Raw genomic sequence first — 24,119 nt, 5'->3', positions numbered from 1 at the left:
ATTCAAAAAATCGCAAGGTAAAGATAAAAATCATAAAAAATGAGTGTGATGAATAAACCTGGTGATGTTCTACCAATCTATCTAAATCCGGTTCAATATTGGTGAGTTGAACTTTTAAATCGTTGATTTTTAAACGGTTTTTTTTTGTCAAAATGTTTGTAATCACATTCAAGCCTTTTTCGACAAGGTATGAAGATGGATAGCATTGGTTGAGCGCCTGCTTAAGCTCCTCATCTGTTCAGGAGGAAGGTAACACTTCTTGCATCGTTAACATTGACATTGAAGAATTTGTAAATTTAGGATATCCTCAATCCTCTTAGTAAAATCCTTGTCTAATACGTCGCGAAAAAAAACAAACAAAATCGAACATTAATAACTTTTTGAACAAGTTTTCTGGAGTTGTTCAAAAAGGAACAGAAAGATATTAAAACATGTTTTGGTATCTACTCTGTTACTTATTGGGTCACATATGACAATATTGTGCGAAGAAGATCGTGGTCAAAGCATGGTGAGACAGCTCGAACTGTGGCATAACCAGGACTGACGGTCAGGAAGGTTTTACTGTGTATATGATGGGACTTGAAGAGAATCATTTTCGAGTGTCTCTCTCATAGAAGTATTGGTTCTTATTGGCAAAAAACTATAGTGATCGATTTTCTTCTCTTGATCCCAATTTCTTATCACTCAGGAAGTTTTGCAACATGAGGAAATGTGGTAATAACTTGGTGCCAGGTTTTCTACCTTTACCTTAAAAATGGCAACAAAACATACTGTGTATATTTGACCCAAATCGGACAATCCTAAATATCTCAAATGAAGTTTAGTATTTTACGCAAAAATAATGGATTACTTTTTCCCCAACCTAATATACTCTACTAAAGTTTAGTCGTTCTAATAACAAGCTGATTAACGTGATACAACATAGACAGTATCTCGGATGTTTCGAATGAGAACTTGTGTTAATTAATAGGGGTCAATTTTTAGACCTCGTCGACCCCCCAAAAACAGTTTTCGTTTGTGTCGACCCTGGGAAACCGAGATCAACCCCAGGAGGTCGATATCGACCACTTTGAGAAACCCTGTTCTAAGCTAACGGGTGTTAAATAAAAAATGAGAATTTTTTCAATACCTTTCAGTAACTCAAATAAAGAGCTGAAAATTTTCTTTCTCCAAGAAAATTGCTTTTTGGGCTCCCTAGAAACAGTAGGCGTGTTTGGTTTTGCTAGTTTGAATTTAGTCAAAGCAAAGATGGCGTCGAAACAGCACGTGCTCCGCGAACGCATTGTACGGTTCTACGAAACGCATTTCCAGCAAGGAAAAACAGTTCACGGTGGCACATTTTAAGGAAGAAAATGTACCTGTCAGTACGGTATATCGTATCCTGGGTTCCCTGAACGTAGAGCGGAAGGTCGGAAGCGGTCGTCCGGTGACGATAATGACGAAGCAGAGGAAGACATCGTTAAAACAGCTGTTTGACAACAAGGACGCAACCAGCCTGCGTGACGCCGGTCGGAAATACGGCTGCTCCCACGTATTGGTCCATCGGACCCTCAAGATGGTAGGAATCGTCTGCAGGAAGAAGACGAGGTCGCCGGAGTACACGGAGGAGCAGATTGAGACGGTGAAATCACAGTGTCGGTGGATGACCAAAAATACCGCGGCATGTCTTTCGTTCTGGACGACGAAAGCTATTTCCCGCTGTCCAAAACGCCTATTCCAGGAAATGATAATTACTACTCCAGGGACAAGTCATCCACACCGCCTGAAGTGAAATACAAGTTCAAGCACAAGTTTGAAAAAAAAGATTATGTTGTACATCGCCATTTCCGACCGGGGCATTTTAAAGCCTTAGTTTAAGCCGAACGGTCTGGCAATCAACCAACAAATCTATCGAGAAGAGTGCCTCGATAAAATCCTGCTGCCGTTTCTGAACGAGCATCTCGCGGATGGGAAGTACGTCTTCTGGCCGGACAAGGCGTCTTCCCATTACGCCAAGAAGACGCTGGCGTATCTTGAGGAGAAAAAGATACCGTTCCTGCCGAAAGATCGTATCCCAACAAACTTGCCCCAGTGCCGCCCAATAGAGGATTTCTTTGGCTCACTCAGTGCCCTAGTGTATAAAAACAATTGGAGGGCCAAGGACACGAAGCCACTGACTACAAGAATCCGGAATTGTATCCGGAAAATGGACGTAAGTGCCGTACAACGTTCTTGTGAGAGCATCGCGACAAAGTTGCGTCGAACAGCAGACCACGGCCCTTACTCAAACATTCACTGACATTTTTTTGAAGAAAATACATTATGTTATTAATAAAAAATACTGAAATCGATGAAAAAAATAGTTTTTTTATATGTTATTGAAAAAATTCTCATTTTTTATTTAACGCCCGTTATGCATAAAAACAACAGCGCGCCTCCATACCAACCGCCTCAACAGAGAAAGCAATTCAGACCAACCAGATTCGAGCGCGGTTTAAAATTGGGTATATAAACCGGTGTAGGGATACGGTGCAGTAAGGATATTCGAACCTTCAAGCGAACGGTTTGACAACAGAACGTTTCAACTTTGTTTCGGTGCGCGTTGATTCGTTCGAGCGCATGTGTGCGCAAGGAGTGAGAGTTCAATTGGGTGAAAAAAAAGTTGCACATCAGCACCGCGTTGCATTCCGAAGACTGTCTGTTACACCACTCGTATTTTCGTCAAACGCTCAAACCAAAAAGAAAAAGACCCACGATGGCTCATGTACTTTTCGAGTTTTATTTTATTCATAAAAATAATGTTTTACATTATATGTTTTTCGAATACATAGAAAACATATGCATATGTGATTTATGTATTATACTTCTTGCTTCTCTCTTTCTATTTCGCCTCGATCTCGCTACCGCTATCGCTTCCGAATATTATTAATTGTTCGCCTTACGACTAACACTACATTAAATTTATTTTAACTAAGTTTGCTTGCTTTAAATTAAATATTAATTTTTGACTTTAACTCGGTGTTTCGCAGTAATTGATTTGTTCGCTTGCATTTTTATTTCGCTTTTTTTTTCGTTTAAATTCTCATCAATAAGTCACAACTACAATGCTTGATGGGTGAATGGTTAGTAGTAAGCTATGAATCTATAAGTAAAACAGTTTATTATGGGGGTTTGTTGCAGCAAATGAAAAAACGGAAGCCTAATTGTTTCGCATTATACTCTCTACTATTATTACGGGCGGTTAGTTTCTATTGTTAGCACTACTAAACTCATAATCGTTTTGTGTTCTTGTATCTTTTTTTTTATTGCATTTGATTTGTAACCATCGGAGAAATGTTACCGCAGTTCTAAAATAAATTACAAACGGAAGGAAGAGAGGATTCTTCTTCGTTACGCATTTGGGGGAGGCGCTACTAAAAGTAAGGGATTAATGAATAAAAAATAAATTACGATAAATGCTTATAGTTGAGCCCCGTGGGGCTTACGTCGGCTCTCACACTCAAACGCCGCTGCGTGCGATCGGTTCTACCCCCCAAGGCCCAGAGCTCGGGAGAAAAGGACAAAGGAGTATAAATTGTTCATGCTAGAAGGTTTTTTTTTGTTTTGCTCATAAAATGTTCTTTGTTTCGAGAGAGAGAGTGTGTGAGAATGTTTAGCTACGCCTAAGCCACGTTCATTCATCTAAAAAAAAAGGAAACTCGTTCGCACGCACTCATCCAGTCTTACGTTGTAAATTATTATATCGATTCTAAGCCACGCTAAAGATATACGCGTTCACATCCACACATGTTAGTTAATTTTTTTCAAAGATTTCAGCTCTATACTCTCGTCGTCCTTTTCTCTCTTTTGTTGGGTATATAAAATAAGAATAAATTTGATGTCTGAATCGTTTGGAGGTGCACCAAACTTATCAGGGATGGTCACCGATAAATATTTTGACTTTTTCGATTGAAATATGGGATGCAGAATGGTAGTCTCTATATGTGTTAAGGATAAAGGATACTATGTGCGCGTGAGAGTTTCGAATACTCTCGCTCTTTCACTGGTTGATACTGGTCGTAATAAAATTCTGCATTGGGAAGGCTCAAGCGGAGAAATATATAAAAAAAAATTAGACCATTAAATGGCAGTTACGTTACTCGACATTTTCCGCACATCCCGGAAAAAAACACTACAAATCTAGCTCTAGAACTTTGAGATTAGATTGGAGAATTCATGACGATGATTGTTTTGATTATGGATTACGCATTTTTCAAAGGGGTTTAGTGAGTAAGGGAATGTGGAGATAGTTCAGCCTTGTGTGATGCTCGTGTGTGATAGCGGGAATGGGTTTAAAAGTGCCTTCCTGCGTAGCCACTGTCGTACAGCTTGCACATGGAGTCTCCTCTGCTGGTGGCAAGGGTTGGGCTTGGCATCACCGAGGAGCCCATCGAAGCGTTCTCGAACTGGCGTTGCTTCCTGCGACGCTGCCACAGGTAGGTCCAGATGGCGATGATGGCAAGTTGACCGAGCAAGAATACGGCTCCGGCGACAATGAGACCTGGGGAAGAAACGGTACGTGTAGATGTCGAATTCGGAAGGTTCCCAAGAACAGCAGTCTTACCGAGTCCATTCACGCAGATGCCCTGAGCGTCGGTGGATGCAACGAATACAGTCTCGCTGCTGCTAAGCTTAGGTTTAGCTTGCTGTTGTTTCTCGAAGCCGAATTTATCGGTAATCTGGATAGACTGGACAAGCAGCATGTCGTCTTGAGGAGCCTGGTGAGTAGTTTCGCGACGCAGACGGCGGAGGCTGTACTCCTGGGTGGCGTTGACCGAGCGGCGCTTGCGTCCGTAGGAAACGATCGAGCGAAGTTCTCCGGCTGCAAAGTCATCATGGTCACACTGAACCGGTTCGCAGGTTGGCATGCACGGTGTGACGAGGGCACGGAATTGAACCATTTCCGAGGACGGGAACTTGAAGGCATCGAAGTGGGACAGCAGAATCTTACCGGAACCAGCGCTCTTGTAGATGGGTCCCATGATGAAATGATCGGTGGGGCAACCGCGGGCATCGATGAGGGTAATCTCGCTGCTGTCGACTCCGTCCATGGCAACCAATTCGCGGACGAAGATTTCGTATGGTGATTGTGGGTCGAGTATTTCGAAACGTAGCGCTAGAGCATCTCCGACCTCGGCGGTACGCATCATATCCGATCCGTCGCGAGAGGTGATCTTCATGACGACATTTGGTGAATCCACCACAACCTCTTCCGATAGGGCTGGTTCGATATCACCGGTGACATCCAGGTCAACATCGTTTGAGACAGTTTTGTTGGTGAGGTCGTACTGGCAGGTAACAGCCAGGCCCAAATCGGACGAGGTGACGATCGTGTCGTGATGCTGAATGACGACATCGTTCAGATAGCGACCAAGACCGTTCTGGCGGACGTTACAGTCGATGTCTTGATACGCCATGCGCAGCTCAAACTCCAGCGAGCTCTTGACGTCGACAGAGCACGAGTTGGGAGCACCCTTGGCGTACACCTTTCCATCGAACAGTTTGGATGTACGAATCTTCGCTATCATGTCCCCGGCGCGGCATTCGATCGAAACGTTGTAGCACGAGGACAGCTCGTAGGTGGCAGCTTCCGGCACGTCCAGGTAAGGATCTTGGATGTCGGCAAGGGTAGCCCGGCTGTGATGCGACAGACGGCAGACCATATCGCCGGTATCTCCGTAGTCGTACGAGTGGCAACGGTAGGGTGAGCTCAGGCACAGCTCGCGGCACTCATCGACGCTGGCAACGTCCTGGTACACGGAATCGACCGTCTTGAGGATGCGTCCGGACATGCGCTTGAACTCGCACAGCTTGGTTGGCTCTTCGGCGCAGTTGTTCTCCAGGTAGTCCGACCCGTCGGCAGCCTGGAAGGCGCTGGATCCAGCCAGCGTGATCCGGTCCATATCGGAGAGCTCACAGGACAGCGTTGATTGGTAGAAGTTGGCGGAGCTGAAGATATGAAACGGAAAAAGAAAAAAAAAAAACAAATAACAATTAATTAGCGAGCCAGAGGGGCGCTATCCCAGGGAGTTGGGTTGAGCTATGTTCAAAAGATATTTGCCGCAAGATAGTGAACAATGAATCATAAAATTGCAACAAATTGCATTTCCGCGTTGGTCATCGTGTCAATGGATGCTTCTTTTGTTTTGCTGCAGCTGCAGCATCTGGTTTACTTCTGGTCTCCAGCCTATTTCATTGTGATGGGGGCACAGAGAGGAAGAGAGTCGTATGACACACACGCTTTGCTGCGGGCGTAAATTTGATCGCAACCGTTCAATCTGGTTCAAGTCTCTTCCCTCCTACGTGTGGCATACTTTTTCACATTTGCATTTCTATCGCTCCCCGCTTTCCCGAGCCACATCTCAAAAGGTCTCGCGAAGCAGGACGCAATAATTACTATAATTGATAAATTCAGCCTGATAAATACTTCGTGTTCTGTGCGATTTCTCGATGACTTCGTGGCGCACGGATATATGTGATTGCGGACTACTGATTGGAAGTTCTCGCTTCCAGCTGACTAAAAGCATGATTTGAATTAACGTTAAGATCATCCGGTGTGCAGCACCGCAATTTCAGCAAGGCGCAGCGCAACTCAACAAGAAATAAAACGCGAATTATTTTCTATCTGTTATTAGTTCTTCTTCCTTCCATTTTCAAGCTCTGTGGATCGCTTGTCTGAATCAATAAGCTTTCAGGCTCTCTAGCGCTTGTGTTATCCAAATGGCGTTGAACGGGATAATAAATCCGTGTAAACAAGCCATCGGTCGTCGTCGTAGTCGTCGTATGGTGGTTTCTCGTCCGCTTCATCGCGGTGAAACTGATTGCCTTCGGTGGGAAGGGAAATTGGAGCGACTTGATTAAATTGCCACTTTTTTCTCGTTTTTTCTCTCTCTCTTGATCAGACATATTTTCATAAAGCAAGCGAAAGTGTTGCAGTGAGAATGGAAGATGAAAAATTTGCGGTTCGCATTGTCATTTGCGCTTATGTGGTCACTGTCTTTTTGTAGCGTTTTTCAATTAGGTTTTTTCCACACCGGGTATGCTGTGGTGATTCGAATCTAGGACTCAATTGTAGAGATATACTTTCGTTTTCTGATTTGTGGATAAAGTGTAGGCTGTGACGAATTGACGATGAATGGCTGAAATTATCACTGTTGACTTTTTTCATTGACTTTTTGTTTCCCAAGGTTAGGCTTTGTCCGGAAAAGTGCCTATAATATGATTACGAATTTAGGCCAGCGTTTGATTCAGTCCTCGAAAGATTCCTGTTGATTGAAACCTCATCAACATCTTTCAGCTGCGACCACATTTTCATCGTAGTTGTTCATTGCGAAGGTGATTCATACTCTTTGGAAATTATTTATTCTTCGAGCGAGGTTTTCGTGATCATCACCTCCATTTTCCGACTTAAAATTAGAAGGGTTATGTCTAGAACATAACCGCACTCGTCATAAAGGATTACGAAATTATTGCCGGCGAAAACACACATAGAAGTTATAGACTGCCTTCGCCTTAAGTTTTCTATAGAAGAACACCGCTCTCACTGCTGGAAAATACGTTCTTCACATTTGGGCTGAAAGGCGCTGCCTTTTGACATCACTTTTGACCCGGAAACAATGCCCGAATTCACGAAATTTTAAAGACTGTCACCAGCAAAGTCATTCGTGATTCATCAGCCATCCAGCTTGCGATGGCAGATGGCAGGAGCTGCCAAATAACCTTCCTCGAGGCCGGAAGTTTATTTTAGTTTGCCGAATTGGCCTTTTTTTCCTCTAGCATTGAATGATGAACTAAATGAATGAATGAACTGAGAAAGTATAAAGCGCCACATCACCACTATCGCAAATCCAAAAATCTATTTGTTTTCAATTACAGGTACATTATTTAAGAATCTATCGAAATTTTTTAAAAAAATCTTTAGTACAGCTAACTATGAAGAACTAACACAGTCAATAATCACAAAAACGAAAATGCAAAATTTTCGCAAGTGTAATATTTTTTTCAAAGAAGACTAGATCATTGGCTTCAATTTGATATGTGATTTAGATATGATTTCGGACCATCCTAGAATGGAAATGGGCATCCTACTGAAAACAAAAAAAATAAAAAATACGGGTCTAATATTTTCCGATAAAGAACAATTCTACTACTTTTCACGAAAATCTGAGAACCACTATATCGGTTTCCCATGGAATGGCTGAGTAGGAAGTTTTGTTGGCCTGAAAGGGATCGATGGTTTTCGTGGTTTTATAGGAGCAGCTGGAGATGGTTGATTCGATAACAAGAATGAATCACGAATCTCAGACTTCGCGTCGAGAAAAAAACAAAAATCCGTTTGTGGACGTTGGCTGCTCGCTGGCTAAACCAGGACTAGAGACGTCGGTTAATCTTCGATTAATTCAAATAATCGAATATCTGATATTATAATAGAGTAATTTTGTATCGAATAATTTGAAATCAAAATATGAATACATCGAATAATTGTCACTGCAATCGCGATTAATGAAAGAAGGCATTTTTCTCAAGGTTAATGCATTTTTAGCTTAAGAATTAGGCTATATATTTTTTTTTATTCAACATTTTTTTATTCAATAATGGAACATCGACAACGACAAGAAAAAAATATTCGCTCGATTAATCGAATATTGAAAGACAATTATTCGAATGAATCGAATATTGAAAAATGCCCCACCGATTAATCGATAATCGAATAAATGAAAAATTTAGACATCACTAACCAGGACTAGAATAAAATTGGAGGTTGCATTACTTTTATACGCGCCTGTGAATATTTTTCTTCTGCTTTGCCTCTGCGCGTCAGTGTTAGCTCTCTACTGTGCTTGCTTTGTGGAGTGTAGAGCACGAACGAGAGAGAACGGCGTTGTGTACGACGTTTTTCAAAGTTATGGAAAAGATATTAGGTGTATCGGTAAGTTTCTTCGGTTTTACAACAGATGGCGTAACTCGAATATTATTCCAGTGAATCAAATTTCCAGACATTCGTTGGCTACTGCTACTGCCATTGCACGTTTATTTCAGTATATGTCAAAAAGCTGGAGCGTAGACAACATAGTTTTTTGCCACTTCGAATATGCCGAATTTCGTACCAACGAGAGTGTTTTTGCGGGGAGTGTTACTTCAATATGAAGAAAAAAGCTGCGGAAAGTCATCGCATTTTGGTGGAAGTTTATGGTGACTATGTTCCAACTGAGCGAACGTGTCAGACGTGGTTTGCATGGTTTAAAAGTGGTAATTTTGACTTGTAAGACGAATAACGTTCCGGACCGCCAAAAAAGTTTGAAGATAAACAATTGGAGGCTTTACTCGACCAAGATCCGTCACAAACGCAACAAGAACTTGCAGATACACTTGGAGTAGCTCAGCAAACCATATCCGATCGTTTAAAAGCAAATGGAATGATCAGAAAGATAGGACATTGGGTGCCGTATGAATTAAATCCACGAGACGTCGAACGCCGTTTTTTCACGTGCGAACAACTGCTCCAACGGCATAAAAGACAGGGTTTTTTTTGTATCGAATCGTTACTGGCGATGAAAAGTGGGTCCATTACTGGTCATGCATCAACATCGACGGCCTGTCGGAATATTCACGGCCAGAAGATTATGCTGTCAATTGGGGGGGACCAGCCGGGTGTGGTTTACTATGAGCTGCTAAACCAAATGAAACCATTACGGGGGACCTCTACCGACGACAATTGATGTATTTAAGTCAATTTTGGAAAAAAAAAAAAAAAGGAAAAAAATATTTTTCGAACCATCGGTTAACTTCGAAAAATCATAACTCAAAAGCGAAAAAAACGTCTCTCTGATTTTTGGATATGTTATGTAGAAAAAACTTCACCTTTCCAGAAAAAAAATATAAAAAATATACACTCGACAAAAAAAATAGAGGAACAAAGTGCGAAGTCGTAAATGTTAAGTGATTTTTGACATGCTGTAACTTCGTGGAAAAACGGCCACAATACGAGCAAAGACGCGATAAAGTTATTTTGCAGCACGACAATGCTCGGCCGCATGTCGCGAAACCGGTCAAAACATACTTGGAAACGTTGAAATGGGAGGTCCTATCCCCCCCCCGATCGATGCAACATGGCCTGGTTAACCAGCACTTCTCCAATTTTGATGAAGTCAAAAATTGTATCGATTCGTGGTTAGCCGACAAACCGGCCGCAAAGGGATCCGTGAATTGCCAGAAAGATGCGAAAAACTTGTGACTAGCGATGGGCAATACTTTGAATATTAAGTTTGTAACCATTTTTGCAGAATAAAGCATTAATTTTTGAATAAAAAACGAAGAAACTTACTGGTACTACTATTATTAAAATTATTGATTGTATTTGTTTTTGACTGTTTACATGGCTTTGGACTAGAGGACGCTATATACACTCGACAAAACATTAGAGGAACAGAGTGCGGAAATTTTAAGTGATTTTTGACATGCTGAAACTTCGTGAAAAATCAACGCATATCGATGGAAAGTGCATCATTTTGTAGCTACAACTTTTAGGTTTTATAATATTTTACGTGGGTACAAATATTGTGAGGAGTGATGATACTCACACATTCATACGCATTTCCACACATACATGCACTCTTACCCACAAACTCATAAAGACGAAAGTTACGAATCGTTCATTCTGAGAGTCGCGTAGGATTTTGTACTTCTGATACGATTTGCGATTGAATGCTCCTCTAATTTACTCCAAACTTTGAAAAATCGGCTGAACGTATCAGTATAAAACGTTCATGGATGTTTAGGGAATACACTAGGCTAAAAATTTACCTGCAATCATTAGAAATTACTGCGATATTTGCAGAATTACAGTGAATTTTGTAAAGCACTATAAAAATCCTGTTTTAAGCACTTTTTCAGGAGTTTTCAGAATTGCCTTTCGATTTGCGGTGCAATGGTTGCTTATTGAATTATTCATCATCAAAGACGACAGGGTAATGTTGACGATACACTATGCAAGCGTTTGCACGCTCATGCAGCAAAATAATTTCACCCGATTTCAGGGATAAAAAACCAGCGTATCTGGCAACCCTGCATTTTCGCCACTGATTTCTATTTACATATTGTAATAAACATATTGTAATAAAAATATTGTAACAGACAATTCACACAAAACATTCAAGAAGATAGGACGTGAGTTTTGGAAAGTGAACGAAATTGATGCAGTAGAAAAGCAAGAAAAGTTTGTAGAGTTAGAAAGAAAAGTGAAGTGAAAGAAAAATCTAGAGAAGGGACACAACGTAGGATACCAAGGAGAAGGATTGTCTGGTAAGCGCCAACAGGTAATTTTTCATTCAAACTGAAATATCTCTGTGTGGGTCCTACAGGACCGTTTGAACCAAATAAAAGCTGGTTGATAAGGTTAATTTGATTTGCTGTTGAGTTGGTTAGCAAAATATTGTGTTAGTCCAGAATATTTTCGAAAATTCGATTTTTCATTTCTTCCCGATATTGTTGCCCACTACACCTACTCACACCAAGATAAAAATATGTACGTAGAAAAATTTATCTTCAAAATAATGCACATTCCATCGATATGCGTTGATTTTTCACGAAGTTACAGCATGTCAAAAATCACTTAACATTTACGACTTCGCACTTTGTTCCTCTATTTTTTTTGTCGAGTGTATATTTTTTATATTTTTTTTCTGGAAAGGTGAAGTTTTTTCTACATAACATATCCAAAAATCAGAGAGACGTTTTTTTCGCTTTTGAGTTATGATTTTTCGAAGTTAACCGATGGTTCGAAAAATATTTTTTTCCTTTTTTTTTTTTTTTTTTCCAAAATTGACTTGTATTCAAAAATTCAAATCAAATAAAAAAATATTGAACCGATTGAGATGATAGACATATCAAATTGAAGCATTTATTGAAAGTTTTCGTAATTATAGACTGTGTTAGTTGTTGTTCATAGTTTTCTCGGTTAAAGATAGAAAGCGCTATATTTTTTCATATTTTTTCTTGAAAGCTGAGGTTTTTTTATCGAAATTATATATCCAAAAATCACAGAGATGTTGTTTTTTTTCGTTTTTGGAGTTATTATTTTTGAAACTTAACTTGTTTTCAGTGTTCGTTCAATATTCCTATGCGACTAGAATCCAATATTTCCGCACGTGTGATATATTTTAAAAGAAGACTAACTTAAGGGCTTCAATTTTATTTTTCGATCATCTGAATCGGTTCAGTAGTTCAAAAGTCGGTTTAGTAGTTCAAAAGTTGAAAAAAGGCATTTTTGGATAAAAGCGGAAAAAATATTTTTCGGTTCACCGGTTACCTTAAAAAAAATCATTACAAATTTGGATTTGGAGTAAAGGAAATTTGGAAAATCGATTAAAAATTGACTTAAAAATGCATGAAAAAAATGGACATGGTCAGTTTTTGAAATTCGATGATGAATTTTTTCCCATACATCCACTGTCACACTACTGTATATATTCTCAAATGAAATTCGCATGATACTCGCCGATTCCATATCGGTCGTCTACCATCGAGCCTTTGCCGTAGTTTGTAATTAATAATTGTTAACATCCCGTGTTCAGTTCTTGCTTCCGTGGAGGTGATAATGCTTATGCCACGATAAATACACGACAATCAATGTTTGTGGTTTCTTTTCTTGACATTAAAACTTCAACACAAGAGCAGCAGTGGGATGGCAAAAAATCCACCACCACTCGATTGACCCAATTTCTCGGCTAATTTACGCCATCTGTGAATGTTGGCGCTGCCAGCCTCTTCCCCCTTCCACCATTTTGATTACTCAATTATGCTGATTTAGCTACGCCACGTTTTTACTCCTGCGAACGAAACTCGATTGGAGAAAAACTGATTGCGCGCGAAAAAAAACAGCCTTATAATAAGTGAATGGCGAAGAAGAATACACCTTCTTGTTCCGCGGGGATAATATCGCCCGGTTTACCATCGGACAAATTCGCGCTGGGGCCTGGAGCAGCTGTCTTCGTAAATCCACTTTATTGCATTTCTGTAATAAATGTAAATAAATTAGCTGTGGCTGGGGCGGCGGGAAATGCAGGGAGCAAATCTCGGCGCCGCTTCCTCCCGATCGCTCCTGCTCCTGCGTCGATATGGAGATTTAATGCCACGACCGCGGTAGCTCCAGCGACCGATCTCAGCGCCGCGCAGAAGTAGCAGCAGCGAAACCACGCGCGAAATCCGGCTCCGCTTCATTTGTTAATGAGATATCAGTTTTAAATTGTTGCAAATTAATTAGCTCCCTGCTGGTGGTGGCGATGGCAGCCGTGTTTGTGATGCCCCGCGCGCTTGTGGCAGAATGCATGTTTGGGCGAGATCTCGCGCAGATTGGCGCAATTATTGGAGCAACATGTGTGTGCTTGTTTGGGTGCTTCGCTACTGGTGAAGTTTTGCAACGTCTCTATCAACAACGGCGAGGGCAGAGAGGAACCCAAGAAGGGGACCTGAAGGGTTGCACTTTCACTTGAGAAGGACGTTGGAATTCGTCGCTGCCGTCGAGAACAAAAGTACACAAGCCAAAAAAAAAAAATTAAATGATCGAATGCTGCGGTGTCGTCGACAAGTTTCCGGAATTTGAAGTTCGTTTCAAGCACCTTTTCGTACGCGAGGGTACGTGTAGGAATCCACTTTGGATGTTTTGTTTGTCCACCTGTTTACACTCTTGTCAGGGAGTACTTGGAAAGTGACAAACAAATAAGGTTCCCGATTGGTCACCCTTCCTCTTAGGGTGCAACGGGGCAGGACAAATTGACACCTCTTCCCAAATCGAGCACCATGGTCCAGTGTTCCGCATTCTGTGGAATTTGTTCTCGAGAGGTCGGCTGAAATAACAACATTAACATTGTATGTAAATTTTTCGGCACTCGAAGCGCTGATTCTTGCCTGAGCATGATATGCTAATCCGGTGTGTGTGTGTGTGTGTGTGCGCACGCCCTTTCCCCCCAACGTCCCGAGCCGGTGCACTCCGCCGCTGACAAATTAAACCTCTTATAAAGAGAGCGCTCCGATTTGAATAGAGTCGGGGTGCAAATCGGTGAGTGCAACTTCGCGGAAAATTGGACTGCACTCTCTGATAGAATGTTAATTTTATTGATTAGGTTGCACTGGGCCGGAATCGGGGGCCGGTGGTGAGCGATAGCTGAAAGTCGTCGTTCCCGCGGGTGAGTTTTCTCGCGCTTATCTCGCGTTCCTCCGCGTTGCAAAGGTTCGCGAATGCAAATGCCAATAAATTAGATTAGGAAAGTGCGAGACTTGCCGGGCCGAACCAGCCAGCAAGTGTAATGAAAGATGTTGAATTTCGTCCGGACCGGCCCGGAACCTGTTGCCCGGTCGGTCGGTCGTGAGCATCTCGTGAGGAAGTGTTGAAAAAACGAGGCTTCGAAAAATAGTGGGAAGATAAGTTAGATAAACGTGTAAGCTCACCACTGTCGGAGCCGAAGTCGGGTCGTTTAAGATAGGGCCAAGCCGAGCCCCGATTGGAAGTATGGACTAGATCATCTGATCCGGCCAGCGAGGAGTACGCGAATGGTAATTTAAATTGATTGCTTAAATAAATATTTAACAAGTGAATCAACGAGTGCACCGGGTGCAAACAATCGGGGCGGGGGTTCGGGGCTGAGATGGGTAGAGGTGGTTTACAGTTATGGTACACTTGTGTGAAGGTCCCCAGCATGGAATTTAGCAACGTTCGTATCATCGACGGAGATCACGCGCACCCGCATCACCTTTTGCTCGTTCCCTGCTCAAGACATGCCAAGAAGATGTTCGTTGCATTTCGCAGCTCCTACCGCAATCGCGAGAGTGAGATTAAGTAAATGGACTCAATTTCGAAACCAGTTCGATTGATTAGGTTTAGGCGGCAAGTTGTGATTCGAGAAGTGGAAGCGGGTGCTCTAAAAGGGATCAAAGGCGCTGGCACAAGAATCGCTAACTGTTGTTCGCTGTTCGAATGGGTTTCTTTCCTCGTCTCTGTCTCTCTCTTTCATTATCTCGAAAAGTGCCCGGCTACCAAATTAGTCTGGATTATTAGCCTAGAAATAGATCTACATGAGATCGAGGCGTCAGATTATCCCTTCTCCGGCGCGGATCGTACTCAGGTTACACAGTGACCTCGTTCTAGTTCCGTACGGAGTGGTTTTAGCCCACGCGAGTCCGTTAGGACGATGACTACCGGTTGGAATGATTTGCGGAGGAAATTGGAGTACGCCAGCAACCGGAAATAACTTCAATTCAAACAAGCGTCGTTCCAAATTGTCATGGATAATTTCTTATAGCCTTATCCTAATACGTCGGCAGTTCGAGGGTTCTTATGAATTTTGAAGCTTCTTAGTTCTGAGTTCTTTGATTTATCCTTGATAATCATATGTGAATAAACTTCAGACTTATGCAGATTTATATTCTTTTCTCCTTCAACCACCTTTCCCAAAACAACCGTCATGATGACTAGAATCTATTCAATCGTTCCACGCAAACCCTGTAATTTTCCTTTTTTTTTTTTCAAAGTGTCACTGTAGATCGGCGGATTTATTTGAACGCCTCGATATCCATTCGAAAACTTTGAATGAATTTTTGTGAATGCAGGGGTAGAATGAATAAAAACATGATGGCAAAAAAGCGGAATTTTCGTGATGAATACTAGTGCTGTTCTAGCAAATCCTCGGTCCCTGTCACTGCGAGAAAATGGCTCAGGAATGATCGAGGACAAAAAAACACCCTAACCTCACCGGAGCGGCTTCCAATTGAAAAATATTGGGTAATCGTTAAACGCATACTTGAGAGAACCCAGAAAACAGTTCGAAATAAGAAACTGATCGAAGCAAATTGGCGTCCAGCATCAAAATATGGGGATACAATGGCGGTACGAAATCTGAAAAGAAGGTGTCAAATATAAAGACTGGAAGTTCACAATTGAAAAATCGGAAGTCTAATCGAATAATTTTCTAGTGTTAGACTTCAAATACAACCGTTCCATGCCAAACCGATAAAGTGGTTCTCTGACTTTCGCGAAAAGTGGTTGTTTTGTTTTTTATTATTTTAACTAGCTGACCCGGCAAACTTCGTCCCGCCTAAAATTTGTTTTTTTTTGTTATCAATACCTTCAAACATTCACGTTTTCTCACTAAGCGCAAGTTCATGAGTCCAATCGCAGAACTCTTCATTGGTTGATCTTCTAATCGACCCCGTTGAATTTATCTTTTACTAAAAAATTCCTAGTACTTCTACCCAAACTCAGAAATTTGTGTTTCATTCGTATGGCAGCCCACCCTAAGAGAGGGGGGTGGAGTGTCTAACCACCATAGAATCATTTATTGCACCCTAAAACCTCCACATGTCAAATTTGGTTTCGTTTGCTTGATTAATTCTCGAGTAGTGCAGAAATTTGTGTTTCATTTGTATGGCAGCCCACCCTAAGAGAGGGGGGTGGAGTGTCTAACCACCATAGAATCATTTATTGCACCCTAAAACCTCTACATGCCAAATTTCGTTTCATTTGCTTGATTAATTCACGAGTAATGCAGAAATTTGTGTTTCATTTGTATGGCATTTGCACTTACACTTGCAAAAAATTTTGATTTTGTTTTTGTTTTTGTAACTTATCCAAAAATCAGAGAGGCTTTATTTATTGTTCTTGAGTTATGATTTTTTGAGGCTACCCGATGGTCTGAAAGATCACTTTTCTTCCTTTTTTCACAAAATTTCATAGCTTTTGAACTACCGAACCGATTCAGATGATTGACATAAAAATTAAAGAAAAACTTGCGAAAAAAAAATTAATAAAATGTTTTCGAGGAAATATGAGTTTTCCACAGCAATTGGGAATTTTCTGACTCAAGTGTAACTTTTGAAAAGGGCCTATCGATTTTAGCAAGAGAAATCTTTGATAATTTATGTTTCAAAAACTATGAGTCGTACCAGAATAGTGTCTTAGAAAGAGTTATAGAGTATTGATGTTAAAACGTGAAAAAATATACAAGGAAATTTTTAAAATCGAAAAAAAATGTTCATGCCAAATGACTTCGAAATGCATAAAACGTTGAGATCTGGTTCTCGAAAAAAAATTTTTTTTGGCCGAAAATCGACCTTTTGGGACAAAACTTTAAGTGTTTTGAGGCACCCACAAATCTTGTTCGATTGAGCTGAAATTTTGCACAGGACATTTTTAGGCCAATAAACAAAATGTACATGGTCGGTTCGTTAAATTCGATGATTAAATTGCCACTGATGCTAAGTCCCAGAAGGTCGATTTTTGACCAAAATTTTTTTTTCGAGATCACACCAAATCTCGACGTTTTATGCATTTTTAAGTCATTTGGCATCGAAAAAAATGTTCGATTATCCAAATTTCCTGTCTAAATAAGCCGGTAGGCATTCCCAAGGCCGAGTGGTTAGCGTCTCACATTATCATACCGGGGGTTCGAGTTCGGTTCCCGTTCTGATCGAGGTTTTTTTCGTCAAAGAAATTTCTTCCGACTTGCACTTGCACGCGTTTTCTAAAGCTTGCCACCCAGAATACATCCAAGGTGTGTTTTTGACATAAGAAATCTCAGCTGAGTACTACTAATAGATGTGTCGCATGTAATACCTGCGTTGAGACGACAAAAGTTCCTCTGAGAACGTTAATGCTATTCAAGAAGAAGTCATTCGTGATTTCAAATCACACACTTACGATTCAGCAGTCATCCAGCTAGCGATCAATCGGGAGCGACAGCGGTTGCATCCAAATGGCCCTTCCCAAGGCTTAGCTTAGCTTAAGTTTTCCTAATAGCTCTTTTTGAAGGCTAGATGCGAAGGAACTGAAAACGTTTGAAACCTCTATAATTCACTTCAAATCACAGTCTTAATCCAGCTAGCGGGCAGACAGTATGTTTTCTGAGTGCCGTTATCGCACGGTGCAAATTATACCGCGTCGAGTGCTTTTGTAGTTTTGCATCACACGCACTCATTGTTGTTGTTTTTACGCGTTTCCAAAGGGGGTTGGAAAATGTGGAATGACTGGTAGCTGGGGAAACAGAATATAATCGCCTGCGTCCGACTGTTTGCCACTGCGAAAACGACCATCGCGAAAAATATTCAGTACAATGCGTACATTGACAAAAGGCCACAAACTGCAACAAGTGCAAATAGTTAATCTATAACAGAAACAAACAAAAAACTGACGCTGCGTGCCAGTGATTAAGGGACTTCTGAGTTTGAAGCTTTTATAAAATAAACAAAGAACGAAATACAAAATTAAACTTAACTTACGAAACTTTTTTTGAGAATTTAGTCGAATTTAGCCGAAAGATTTGTCAAATGTGGATGAAATTTGACTTTAATTCGGGACTCTTGTGCAGTTCGTAGAACTGTAGAACTCGCTCGCGACCTGTTTCTGGATTCGACAGCATTTTGAGCAAAACTGAGCATAAACTAAACAAAAAATACTAGCAGAAGAATAGAGAGAGAGAGCTAACACATACACTCTCTCATTTCGCTCTAAGCTCGTTTGTTGTTAATCATAGGGGCCTCGAAAAAAAATCCAATATTATACAGGGTCTTCCACATTAAACGCTCACGCAAAAAAATCGAATCCTTTTCCTCCGTTCCTTTTTTTCGATCCTTCGGTAACACTGCATTCCACACTTCGGAACGATAATATTCGGCTACTCGTTCAGTCTGATCGGATGGTTTTTAGTGTCCAGATGTACAATTAACAAGAACGTGTATTTTTAGTGAAATCGTATTACTCGAGCAACCGAAGCCTTAATGAATCTTTGTCCTCTTATGGTAAGAATTTCAACATCTCTCGTCATCGATTACTTCCTCTAGTGGTACGTGAAGGACCGTTGCTATGTTAATAAGCCACAAAATTTAGAGGAACTTAAAGAAGAAATAACTCGGACAGCATCGAAGTCGTAATGTTAGAGTTGTGCATGAAGAATTTTGTTCACCGTTTAAAACGCGTTATCGAAAAAAGGGGTGGTCACATCGAAAATGTCCTAAAATAAGCTTTATTTGGTTTTTTTTAAAATAAAAATCGGTTCACTTTTGTAGAGGTTATTAAAATTTGTTGCGTAAGCGTTTAATCTGAAAGACCCTGTAGTTGCGACGTATGAACTTGAAGGTTTAAAGCCTCTATACCAGCTGTACTCAATCTTTTTTTTCAGACGGGGCCAAACGCGTGTTAGTCATGGTGTCGCGGGCCGCGTAGTAATATTCATTGATGGATTACCCTTTACAATTTCCTTTTACTATAAATTGTGTAGTATTTTACAAAAATTCGTCCTTATAATATAAAATTATTTTCAGACACAATTCTCGTTCAAGATTCTTCAAGCACTTGGAAATAACATGTTTCTCCGTTGCATGGAATACATGTTTGATACAGAGAATATTACAAAATAAAGCCAGCTCAAATCGGACCATTTTTTCCTCGGGTTTAGGGCACACCAACACATTTGGCCTTCTATTTTTGTTTATATTGATTCCTATATCCTATATATAGGAATCCGTTATTCCGTCTGAAAATCCTTTTCCACTTTCGAACAAAAATCAATTTCGTTAGCGCCAACATCAAATGGACTAACAACGCTTAGCTAATTGTAGAACATATGGGAATGCAATTTTCCGAATTTTCCTATTTTTCTTTTCTTTATATTGGTCTACGAGAAGAGACGAGTACAACGAAATATAGATGACTCAAATTGAACCATTCCTTCCTCGGGTTTTGCGCTTACCAACACATTTGGCCTTCCATTTTTATTTATGGATATTAGATATGGAAATGCGTTATTTCGCCTGAAAATCCACTTCCACTTACGAACAAAGATCAATTTCGATAGCGCAAATATCGAATGGACTAACAACGCTTATTGTGATGTAATTTTCGAACATGTGGGAATTCAATTTTACGAATTTTCCGACCTTCCTTCAGAATTTTTCGATTTTTCTCTCCACTATATTGATCTACGGGAAGAGACGAATACAACAAAATACAGGAGGCTAAAATCGGACCTTCCCTTCTTGGGGTTTTTCGCTTACCAACAGATTTTGCCTTACTTTTTCATTTATATAGATTTATTCTTCTTATTTAAGGTTGTTAAAGTTGTGTCAATACAATAAAATAAATCATAGAAAAGTTTTTCGCCTCTGAATTGTATATGTTGTATTTACATGGTTTTGTTGAACTTTGCCTTCAATTTCATCCTTTAGCTGATACTTTGTTCTTCGCTCTCAAAACAGAGTCCATAATTGTGGGAGCCAACCGATTTCCGGACTTCGTTTTGTTGGCACTATAAAGCAAAAATATTCGCTCAACTCAATGTCATGAAAAAATGTCTTACCAACGACCTTAGCAATGGATACAAAAATTTCCCATCATGCCTTTTGACATCCAACAGCTGGGACCAAGTTCCACCGAGTCACTAAATTTTTGTCCCATGAGATTCGACTTGAGTAGCCTGAATTCGTAATCCAAGACTTGTCTATTACCTGCTTCAACGAATTAAGGAAATTGTCGCATTAAATCATTAAGGTTTGGTAGCTTGACGAAATTTTGAGGATTTTTCAAGGCTGCAGCTATGTTTCACCAGTTCAATATAGAAGTCACAAAATCAGAATCTTCAAAATCTTTCACATCAAGGTCAGCATCAATGACTCTTTGCACGTAGCTCTCCAAACATAAGTTACCCAACATGATCAACAAAAACAGTCTTCTCTCATTATAAAATTGAGAACTTTATGATTGAAAGGTGCGATTGACGTTATTGATGAGCGGTAGAACAATGTTTAGAAACAGTATAATCGGTTTAGTCGTTAAAATGAGTTAATATTCGATTGGCGGATTGATTATGGTCATACATAGCTTGGAACGAATAAAATAGTTTAAGCTCTTCAAATCGCTCAAGATTTCGATAACGAAAGCCATATCGTTATGTTGAATTTAAAAAAAAATCTGTAATTCTGTATAAACAGATTCTGTATCTGAAATTTGGCGAAAAATCTGTAAAATACAGAATATTCTGTATATGTGTATAACCCTGGATGTGGTGCATTCCAGCATTCTTCACCAAACGACATGAAAATCGACGCCCCGATTGCACCAGTATGTGTAATATTTGTCTTCCGTTCTTCCTTTGTATCGACCAGCGGTGTCTCACATCAGCATAGAGAAAGACTGCTGTCTGCTAGCTGGAGCGAGACTGCGATTTGAATGCGGGCCGCAGGTTGAATATAACTGCTCTTTAATATATACAGAAAATGCATCTCATAAAACAAGCTCAAAACTATTTGTTTTAATCAAAAATTGATAATGAATTTCATAGAAAAATAGAGAAATCAACTCAAAATTCGTTCTAATTTGACAAAATTTTCAGTTAAATTCGACCATATTCTTAATACAAGTTTAGTCAGTTAAGCTGAATTTTGAATTCCGCTCTTTGTTCATTCTACACAAGCTTTAAACTTAATAGTCCATTACTCTCTCTTTTTTCTGTTTGTTTTTGATATAGAGGCTTTAATCCTTTGCAGTTTTTTCGCCTCAAGCTTTGAAAAAGACCCTTTTGGAAAACTAACGCTAATGAATGTTTGTTACCATCGTTAGGTCTTCTTCTTAGTTTGTATTTGAGAGGTCTTAAGCTTTACAGTTCATTCGTCTCAATGGTTTGCTTTCGGCAGTTTTTGAGCTGTTGAAATAAATTTTTGGGCCAAGAAGTAGCAAACATATAACCCGATGTCACTTTGTTGAGCCGGCAAAGGGGGATTAATGCTCGAAACTTATACTCCAGTACATAAATGAAAGTCGTAATTCTACGTCAAAACTAATTGAATAATAAACACAAAAGTAAACATGACCTTTAGTTGACTTATTGCCAAACAAAAGAAAACATAAAAATTCATAGATTAGAAAAAAACATGACTGAATTGCGCTCAGTAAACATATGCCAAACCCCCACTCAAAGATTCCTGGCTGCGGATGGGTTGATGAAGGTCAGTTCACGTGGCAGGTTGGCCAGGTTGACGCAAGAAGGAACAGATTTCACGGGCACACATCTTCCCCCACCCCAGCACGATAGCTATCTCGTCGACAACGGTCTTCGACATCCACACGATCTATGCGCGCGGTTACGGAAAAAAAAGGTATTCCAATTACTCCAATCATCTTTCTGCGGCATGGACTGAGGCAGAGGTCGACGGAATCCGCTATCCGCGTTGAACTAATGGCTTGGGTTGTTGTTGTGTTTTTGTGTGTGACGAGCAAACGGTCAAAGTGTGTTTTTTTTGCGCGATGTTCTTGTCTTATTAACACAAAATGGATCACATACAGAATTTGTTCCCTTGGGTTCCGGCCTGGGAGTTTAATTCCGACCGTTTGGTCGTTTGCTGCGGCGATCCCCTATCTCTCTGCCGCGGTCGGTTTTTGACGAGGGCTTTGCGCTGCTCGCAAAGAATTCATAACAACCTGTTAATTATATTCTCTCTTTGCTTTTCCATGGTTCATGTTTGTTTCCCTGTGGGAGATAAACACACCGCGGGTCCTCGTTCGGCACGTCTTAGCGCACAAACACAACCCCGTGGGATGACCGTGCCGAGCAAGGTGCGGCTCCTAACAAGATTCTTCTCAGCGGTGTGTTTTGTTTTGGTTCGAAATTCCTATCATTATCATTAGATAAACTCGAACGCCGGTGGAACGCCGGGAAAGGGGACGACATCTTCGAACAATTGTTAGTCTAACAGCAATAAGCAGCAAACAACACAGGACCATTAAGGTAGATTTATACGTACATATTTTATATTTCTGCCGGTGATAAGAATCTTGCGCTCGTTCAGCCGAGACCACGGAGACCATGGGCTTCGTGCAGACCCAGAACAAATTCAGAGCAACTGTACAGCTCTCATCGAAAGGAATGAGGGAGGAAGGGGGGTTGACTAAAGACACTGAGGAGGCAGTTATTATCGATTTTCTTCGATTTAATAAAGCACACGGCGCAGCCTATGCTGCGGATGGGCGGTAGACACACAAAGAGCAGAACCACCTCTCTCTCCTAGGAGGGTTCTAACAAGCTTGTCTTGTCAAGTTTGCTCGATCTTGATGCTGCTGCTGCTGCTGCACCCGTGGCCCTCACTCCTCACGCGGACCACTTTAATGATGACCAACTAGAGAGAAAATTTGTTAGTCGAGCGGAAGATACTGGTCGATATGACAGGCGCGTCATTCCATGTCATCCCGATGTGGGTGGGAGTGTCGGAGGACGGTTGGTGGGTGTTGGTGGTGTTCGGATTAGAACTCTTTACACGTGTTCTCCGGGTTGTTGTCCGTCCGTCTGCCGCAGCGAAGTGCATGATGTATGACTTAATTTTGCTGATGTAGGACACGATTCGCGTTCGAAGAGAGCACCACCGTTGGCAGCCACTCGTTAGACAGGCCTTTTGGAGCACCCCCCGAATGGGGAGTTCAGATTTAAACGTTATGAAAATATCTAGGGACAGTATTTTCAGTTAGTAAGTTCCGATCAATCAGATAAACTATGTCTCGTGAAGCATATTACGAAGGCGTGTGTTTGTCCGAGCAATAAAATCATGGCCCTTATTCATTAGTGCTTACCCATTCAACTGGACTCAAAAGCCATACTAGATTGATAGTTCAACAGAAACAGGACATGTTCAGTGTTACCACATCTTCATCTGTATCGGAAGAGTTGAAAATATTTTTCACTCAAGGGGGTGTAAAGGAAATCGGGGTTTTCAAAAAAAAAGTTGACACCAAATGTCTTAAAATCGCATGAAACGTCGAGATTTACTGTTATCTCGAAAAAAAATCACAAAAAATCGACTTTTCATACAAAAAAACGAGATAACAGTGAATCTTGTCGGCTTATGCAATTCTAAGACATTAATCATTGACATCAACATTTTTTTGTAAACCCTGATTTCCCGACCTTTGGGAAATTTTTCAATTTTCAGAAAACTTAAATTTTGACATCTGCGGCAATAGTAAATGAAGTAAATGAAGTAAATGAGCAAATATTTTGCATGGGATATTTTATCAAGCAAATCAACATTTCGCTACTGGACATGTTATGATGGATTTATAGAGTTCAGGG

The 24,119-nt window shown here is 40.6% G+C and overlaps 2 protein-coding genes across 2 annotated transcripts in view; one reads left to right on the top strand and one right to left on the bottom strand.

Annotated features, from left to right (window-relative positions):
- LOC129765123 (autophagy-related protein 16-1) overlaps positions 1 to 24,119 on the top strand; it is a 266,024-nt gene that overhangs the window by 22,489 nt on the left and 219,416 nt on the right. The window lies entirely within an intron of this gene.
- Positions 2,736 to 24,119, bottom strand: part of LOC129765119 (uncharacterized) — a 279,465-nt gene continuing 258,081 nt past the window's right edge. The window contains exons 7-8 of the mRNA XM_055765005.1: positions 4,583 to 5,967; positions 2,736 to 4,519 (exon numbers count right to left, since the gene is read on the bottom strand). Coding sequence (XP_055620980.1) covers positions 4,311 to 4,519; positions 4,583 to 5,967 — 1,594 coding nt within the window. The 3' untranslated portion in view covers positions 2,736 to 4,310. The remainder of the gene's footprint in view (positions 4,520 to 4,582; positions 5,968 to 24,119) is intronic.

The sequence above is a fragment of the Toxorhynchites rutilus genome, chromosome 1, assembly GCF_029784135.1.
Source record: "Toxorhynchites rutilus septentrionalis strain SRP chromosome 1, ASM2978413v1, whole genome shotgun sequence".
Classification (NCBI taxonomy): domain Eukaryota; kingdom Metazoa; phylum Arthropoda; class Insecta; order Diptera; family Culicidae; genus Toxorhynchites; species Toxorhynchites rutilus.
Note: the sequence above shows the minus strand (reverse complement) of the source record. Positions and strands in the feature narration are given on the sequence as shown.